This window comes from Buceros rhinoceros, unplaced genomic scaffold (assembly GCF_000710305.1).
Source record: "Buceros rhinoceros silvestris isolate BGI_N320 unplaced genomic scaffold, ASM71030v1 scaffold7715, whole genome shotgun sequence".
NCBI lineage: Eukaryota > Metazoa > Chordata > Aves > Bucerotiformes > Bucerotidae > Buceros > Buceros rhinoceros.
Window position 1 is genome coordinate 1 of NW_010414520.1, and position 8,147 is coordinate 8,147.

General features: G+C 37.5%; 1 protein-coding gene across 1 annotated transcript in view; it reads left to right on the forward strand.

Annotated features, from left to right (window-relative positions):
• Nucleotides 1–639: 639 nt before the first annotated feature.
• The window catches only part of ERMP1 (endoplasmic reticulum metallopeptidase 1), a gene marked incomplete at its 5' end in the record, with an annotated part of 19,855 nt that continues 12,347 nt past the window's right edge, over nucleotides 640–8,147 (forward strand). The window contains 5 exons of the mRNA XM_010137118.1: nucleotides 640–941; nucleotides 4,222–4,349; nucleotides 4,706–4,811; nucleotides 5,684–5,830; nucleotides 7,138–7,230. Coding sequence (XP_010135420.1) covers nucleotides 640–941; nucleotides 4,222–4,349; nucleotides 4,706–4,811; nucleotides 5,684–5,830; nucleotides 7,138–7,230 — 776 coding nt within the window. The remainder of the gene's footprint in view (nucleotides 942–4,221; nucleotides 4,350–4,705; nucleotides 4,812–5,683; nucleotides 5,831–7,137; nucleotides 7,231–8,147) is intronic.

The window sequence follows — 8,147 nt, forward strand, 5'->3', positions numbered from 1 at the left end:
GGCTGGCGGAGCCTCTCCCGCCAGCTGATGGGTGTCTGGCCTTTGCAGAGTGCCTGTGTCTTTCTCTGCCCTGCCAAGAGCTCAGAGCTCGCTTGGACACTTGCAGAAAGCAGGTGAAAATACTATAAGGGCTCCAGGTCATGTATTGGCTGCCTCTTAAAGGTGCTGTTTTGGGCTGACCAAACACTGCACTCTCCATCGTTTAAATCTCGTAGTATGTAAAGTACTTAAGTGTCTGAGAAGGTTTCATTGCAGATTTTTAGCTGGTGTAAATCTTGCTAAGAATGTGCTTACTCAGACGTTCAGGGAAGAGCATGTAAGCCTATGCAGCACCTTGCTAAAGATTAGCTTCTCTACCATTTTGTTTCTCTTTGAATTGATATGTTGAAACCAGAAAAGCAGTAGTTTGGTCTAGTAGTATGATAGACAGGATGACGAGCCCTCAGTAAAGATCAGTACTATATGCCATCACCATAATGATCTTTGCGGTCTTGTCTACAGTTAATGTCCAGTTGGCTTTAGTCTCTTCCACTTGCTGTGAGTTTTGAAACAGAACAGTGTACAGTGTTACAGTTGTAGATAAGTTCTGTACTAAATGTGGACCGTGTTGATACTGAATGTGTAATTTATCTTTTACAGGGGATATCTTGACAACATAACAGCAATTGGGCCCAGAACAGTTGGAAGTCCAGCAAATGAAGTTCTTGCAGTTAACTACCTCTTAGAACAAATTACGGCAATAGAAAGAGAAAGCACAGATGTGCACAAGATATTTGTAGACATACAAAGGCCCACAGGCTCCTTCAGCATTGACTTTTTAGGAGGCTTTACTAGTTACTATGCAAACATAACCAATATCGTAGTGAAGCTGGAACCCCAAAATGGAGCTGAGCACGCAGTGTTATCCAATTGTCACTTTGATTCCGTGCCCAATACCCCGGGTAGGTCCGCATGTTCATTCTGTGTTTCTATATGTTACATGAACCACAGGGCTTAGCTCTGTTCTCCTACCAAGTTGCGTTATAGCCCGGTGGTAGAATGCTGCATGTGTCAGCTACTCTGCTTGATTTCAGTGATAGTGAATGACAGGTTGGTCCTGTTAAAGTCGGGATTTCACTCTCAATTCTCTGATAGGCAGCAAATTACAGATGCTATATTTAGATTTCTAGAAAGTTTGGTTGTATCTGCCTTTCTTGTGATTCACTGCTTGTGCATTTAGTTCATGTGCTGCTTCAACCTGTTGTTCAGGTCTTTCCATACTTCTCTTCTGATTTAATTCTGGCTTTCCCTTCTCAGGATGCTTTGTGCCAGAGACTGTTCCCACTCCCACTAACCAGTCTGTGTTTTCCCCTCCCTTTACTGGTATCATACTTTATCTGAGATGTTCAGTGTGATATCCTTAAGCTATGCCAATTTTTTTTTTTCTTCCTACATTCAAAGCTTCTGTCTAAAGAGACTTGTGGTGATCAAAGGTTAAGGTACTGTGACCTCGATAGTGTGTACATCCGTTTTGCTGCTACTTTCACTGTCACTGTTGTGTTCTCTCTTGTTCTTCCCCCTCTGCATTTCTGTAAATCTCATCATGTTAAACAGTTACTGCAGCAAGTAAACAGCTCTGTAAACATGTAGTTTTAAGATTCCAGAAAAGTAGGGAACTGAAAGCTCCACAAAAACATTTGTTGTAACACTCAGCCACAGGCATGTGTCTGTTATTGCAGTTGAAAACCACAGATTTCAGTCACCAGTAGCACAGCTTTTACTGGAGTTTCTTCATTTACACCCCACACGATACTTTATTAAACCTTCTGTTCTTTACCACTTGCAAATAGTATTCATTATTAGAGAAAACAATTGACTGTTAGCTAGAGAAACCAAGCACTTGCCATACTGTGTACCATTTTTGTCTTGACAAATAATATACAGAACTTCTCTTTTGCCACAGTCATATTTAGGTAAGATGAATTTCCAAATTAAGCTTAGTAACTGTATGATTATTTTACATGCTTTGTGAACTGGAACTGGAGGGATGCTAATTACTGTTCTTATAGACTAAATATGACTACCTAGATTTAGAAGGAATACTTCACAAGCATAATACAATGATTATTGAAAACTGTCTTTAAACTGATGCCCTGTATAAATCGTGTCTGTTTCTATAGGTTGTAACACAGGATTATGTCTATTACTTTCTTTACAGTTACTCAGGTGGTATATTATTCCACCAACCTTGCACAGAAGTGCCAAAATACGTTAGTGATTTTTACAGGTTTATAGGGAAATCTCTGGAGGAGCTAGAAGTCAGCCTGTATGCTCGTCCTTGGTCACAAAGCAGCCTAGCCCTTTGCCACAACAGTGAAGAACTGCTCTTTCATTTTTTTCATGGGAAATTTGCATGTAACCTAAACGAGAAACTTTTGTTTTCTATTCTCCTGTGTTTCTGTAAATTATTTGCCTACAGCTTTTTTTCATTACCAAAAATATGTTAAGCAAAACTCAGTAAACCATTAGAGCTTCAATGTTAGAAAGCTTAAATTTCTTGTGAAGGAAAAACATAAACTGTACACTCCTAAAACATGTCTCTTGTTCTAATGGTACTAATTTTCAGTTTATATGGGCTATCTGATTCTTTTCTAATAAACTTGAAGGCAGAAACATCCTTGAAATTATCATCATAGATGATAAGCCTACAATGAGGTTTTCTTAGGTTATATTTCCATAAAATCTGTTTTAACCTCCTGTCAGTTTTGCTGTATATGAAGTGTCTGAAGATAAAATTTCCTCTGAAGAGCTTGTGTCATAGGCTATGGCTACATGCTTGCTTTAATCAGATGTAAATCTGTATGTCTGTTGAAACCAGTACCGTTTACTTTTCTTAGCTTGACAGCAAGGCAGATAAATGATTACTCTTGCTGAAAACTACAATGTCTTCTCAGCTGAATTTTCAACACAGCATAAATTAGATAAAAGAAAGTGTGGCTAAGAGTAGACTACTGATAAATTTGTGAAGGGATATAATCAGTGCATTAAATCAGATATTTTGTGGGACTTTTAGGAAAGCTTTTGGCAGAACAAGGCATTCATTTCTGAAAAGTAGATTAGAGAACAGTATATTGGTAAGATTTTGGTTTTATTTATTCTGAAGTACTTCCATAGAAAAAGCTAAAGCTAAAATGTAGACTGACATTTCTGTTTGTATCAGGAATATGCCTGTTTTGCAGAAGGGGCCGATAAGTCAAAATTTTGCCAAGTTGCAGACTTTGAAAAAGCTGCTTTGTGTGTATGTGTGTAAATTAAAGGGGTTTAGCAGCTAATGAGTCTGCCCTAATAGCATGCTGAGGCCTGACCACAGTATCGCCATCACCTCAGTGCACACTGGCATCATATCTACAACCCAGGCCTAAACGAATGAGGTTAAATTTCTCTGCTCCCGAACTTTATTGATTAGAGTGGGATAGGGATATGCTACAGCTTCATCAAAGTGAGGGAGATGGGGCAGGGTGAGACCTTGGCTAAAAGGCAGATGTTTAATGAAGATAAAACAGTGCTGGGGCAGGGGAGGAGGAGTGAGGGAGAGTAAGTCTAGAATGGTGTTGATTGAGGAACGCAAACAGATTACTGAGTTCAGAACAAAAGGGGTTTTCTGCAAAGAAAGGAGGGTGGTGGAAAGCATCTGACTGTGAAAATACTGTATTATAATGTATACTTTCATTTTAAGGATGTTTTAAAGGTGTGAGTTCTTGTGTTTGCTTTATTTTGCAGTCTTGGCCTTCTGTTAATTTGAGGTTTTGTCTACTTTCTTGAATGCTTTGTAACAGCATAGAATGCTTTAGGGAGTGTGGAAATGTGTATTTTTAAAAATTTGAGTATGCTGTAAATGAAAATTATGTCCTTGTTTTTTTGTGTTGTTCTTAGAAAAATAGGAAATTATCGCTTTACTTGCTTAGTAATCTGGTTAGTGTACTTTTCTTAAACAGTAGTATTGGATCTGATCTCTTGTACTTCACTTGCTCAACTTTTAAACATAGTTTTTCTTTCTGCTGTTGCTTTTAACTAGTGTAGAAACAGGGTGCAAGCAGTAGCAGAAAACACACTAAAGCTTGACATAATTGTACCTCAGTTACATTAAGTGACTGGGATAGCATAAAGCCTTTTTCTTCTCTGGTGTTTGTTGCACTTCTCTGTGTTTGTTGTAAGCCATACTGTTCTGCTGATTATTTTAAGGTGCCAGTGATGATGCTGTTAGCTGTGCAGTGATGCTTGAAATACTTAATACACTTTCAAAATCATCAGAGCCCCTGCAGCATGCTGTCATATTCTTATTTAATGGTGCAGAAGAAAATATCTTGCAGGTGAGAATATGCCACGATTATAAAATATACATAAAAGCGGTGTATTAGGACTGACAAAGGAGAGAGTAACTGCAGATATGGCTTGTATTAATCTGTTGAAATATTAGTTAAATGTCAGTCTTAATGTTCTGAGGAAAATGTATTTCATTTCAAAGGGAAAAGTATACTTAGAAGACTTCAATTTTTAAATCTGTTTATTTTGCAAGTGATCTGACTGCCTTGTCCAGTCTCAAATTATGATCATATGCGATGGAAAGTAACATTTAGACTGGTCTGGAAGATATTTGACCTTTTTTTTTTTTTTTTTTTTTTTTTTTTTTTTTTTTTTTTTTTTTTTTTTTCATTTTCCCATCAAGGCAAGTCATGGCTTCATTACACAACATGCATGGGCCAAGTCAATTAGAGCTTTTATTAACCTGGAGGCAGCAGGTGTAGGAGGAAAAGAACTTGTTTTTCAAACAGGTATGAGCTTGTGTTCAGTTTCTACACAAGGATAATTTGATTATAAACAGTGTAGACTTGAAGGAGTTTTGAAAGTGACTCATAAGCAAAAGACAGGAGAACCTCTATGCCTCTTTCCCAACCCTGTGCAGCAAAGAAGTTGCTCTCCATTTTAGATATGTGGAGGCTAAAGCACTGCCACAGAAGTTGCCTCAGTTCTAAGCCTGTGTAGAACAGAATTATAGAATTTGTATTTGCCTTTTACATCAAGGTAGAAGGAGAAAACCAGATTTTGATAGCTCGTGTATCTTCCATACTCATACTTTCATTATGCTTTATTTAATTTTCATAGCAGTTCTTTCAAAATCTTTCAGGAAGATATTTGCATTTGAACTCCATCTGCTGCTCAGGAAGCAGTAAAACTTCTGTGTTCTGTAGGCTACAGTTGAACTTCTGCTCTATCCTGGTTGGACTGTAGGCCTCCTACTGATGGAGCTGCTTAATCATTTACTTGCACTGAATGCTTTAGTGGAGAGACTTCTCTAACAACAGTTTTGGGGTGTGATACACAGATGATGAATTGGCAACTTTGCTAAAAGTTGTGAGTTCTTCATTAGTGCTGGGTCTTTTTTTGGAGTTGGCTTATCTGCTCTGCCACTGAACACTCAAGGCATCTGTGGGTTGGGCTTTTTTTTCCCTGCCACTGTAAACGCATTCTTTCTCAAGCGTGAGTCATTCAGTCAACAGAAATGCACTTAGCATATACCCTGTGGGGCAACAGCATTAAAACTTGAGTCTGGAGTTCCTTTGCATTACTTGTTACCATAAAGATACATATCTTAACTGAAGTTCAAAAAGTATTTACTGTCAGCTTTCTGCTTGTCTTTTGTTAGGACCTGAGAATCCTTGGTTGGTACAAGCATACGTAGTTGCAGCCAGACATCCCTTTGCCTCTGTGGTGGCACAGGAAATATTTCAGAGTGGTATTATCCCAGCAGACACTGATTTCCGTATCTACAGGGACTTTGGCAATGTTCCAGGTATGTTATCAATGGACATTACACAGCCGTTTATCTTAGGAGACTGTCCTGTGGTTCCGTGTGTAAAATTTGATTAGTCTGTCTGCTTGGGAGCTTGTTTTCCTGCTTTTTGCCTAAGGCAAGAGCCTTTAGAATTGGTTCATCCTGTAGGTTGTTAAGGATGTTTTTTGGAGAATGCTGTTTTTCAGAAAGAAACTGGAAGAAAAGTTTCCTGAGAATCAGAAAACGCTCCAGGAATTAGTTTAGAAACATTTTGGTAATGATGTTAGTAACATGCTTGCAGGACTTAAATGTCTGCACCTAATGGATAAAGCAAAATCATCTTTTTTTGAAGATAGTGACTTAGTAATTAATGCATTTTCATTATTTCTTTTTGTCATAATCAAGCACAGGACAGCAGTTCTTGGTTTTGCTGATCTGTTTACAGTTGGCTATCCATGGTGCAGAGAACGGCCAGTGAGAAAAAGCGTGGAATGCACAATGCAAACACAATTCAAAGAAATGTAAACTCCGGTAAAATCCTTACTGTCAAGCACAGGTTGTCATTGGAGTCACTTTCAAGAAAAGTGGTATTTCTGAACTGACTTTTAGAACAAAACATGTTGGCATGTTTCAACTGTTCCACAATACACTTTTAGCCTGAAAATAAAGTAGCTGGTTTTGTAGAATGTGTTCTTTCCTTGTTCACAATCGTAACTGGATCGTAAATGGTAAATGAATTCTCACTGATTTGTTGTTTTTTTCTCTAAACAAATAGAAATGAAATAAGTAATTTCAGAATGGCTATTTTAAACGCTGTTTACAAATTGGAAGTAAAAAGAGCACACCTGGACTTTTGAGGTGTTTCTGTAGTTCCACAGTGATTCTTTTCATTACTTTTCAGTGTGGATCTGTAGTTTTACAGATAGTCACAAATATTTGGAAAGTGCCTTGTACGTCTTTTCTGAAGCCAAGATGATTAAGAATTTTCATTGTTTTCTCCAGCAGAGATCAGTTTGTGTACAGATGTTATGCAAATCAATACATTAGAAAGGACATAGATTTTTTTTAAAAATGTTTTTAAAGTATCCTTAAAGTGTCTCGAAAGTGTCTTTAAAACTGACCTACACATGAAATCCCAGTTAGTCTTCCTTCTAGAAAACAGACCATTTTGTTCGTCTTTAAGGGTGGTAAGTGGGCAACAAAGTAAAGCCGTGTTTGGTGTGAAATACATCTGAGGCTTCCCCTCGGTGGTTTGTTGTTGTTTGTGGGGTTTTTTGAGATTTTATGTTTACATAATTCAAAACATGCTTCTTTTCTATCTGTAGGAATAGATTTGGCTTTTATTGAAAATGGCTATATTTATCATACAGAATATGACACATCAGACAGAATTTTAACAGACTCCATTCAGAGAGCAGGTTGGTATGTCAAGAATTTGGTGATTTACTAAAGAGTAGTGTTGTAACTGCTGAATTTTAGTAACACATTTAGAATGTGCAAGACGTGCTCTAAAGAATAAAGAATTACCTGAATGCATGTCTTTAAAATACAAAGGAAATATGTTTGGTCAGCTTGGGAGTATAAATTTTATCAGCATCCAGTGATGTTTATTTGAAGGTAGCTGTGGAATATAATTAAGGTTATAATCTAACTATTGATCCCTGATTGTTCAGCATTCTGTGTTCTCTCAGTAAGTCCTCTTATTGCTTAACGTTCATCATGAGAAGTTTATGGTTAAGTTAGTGGCATAGAGACTGATCTGCCAACGGAGGTTTTTCTTTTAGAATGGATCTCAGTCAAACTTAGGTGGTAGCACACAGACTGTGGATGAACAGGATTTATTTTCTACTAACAGGTTGTGCTCATAGCAGGCTATTTGACAGACCGCAATAAAGAAAATTACAGTAAGACCTTTAGTTTCCCAGGAAAACTAACATAATCCTAAATTTGACCATTTACTTCTTCAAGCTTATACAAAAGCCAACTTAGATGACCAACATGAGTAAGAGTTTTAAATACTTTCTTGAGCCAATACAGTTGCAAGGCAGATAGTAACACTTCTAAATTACTGTTGGGAAGATGATTTTACTGGTCATGGTGGTTACAGAGAACGTTTCTTGCTAAACATACCACAGCTAAAAAAAGAGGCAAACTTTTCAGCAAGTAGGCACTTTTATAGGTCAAGTAAAAGCAAAATCAAAGTTGAGAACAATTGTTCTCATTTGATTTACATGTGTTTTGACTGTACTGTAGGAAAGGAAAAGGTGAGTGGTACCTGTAGGCTACAAAGGAAAATAGCCTTGTCTCCTACCTTACAATCATCTAGGGAAAGCAA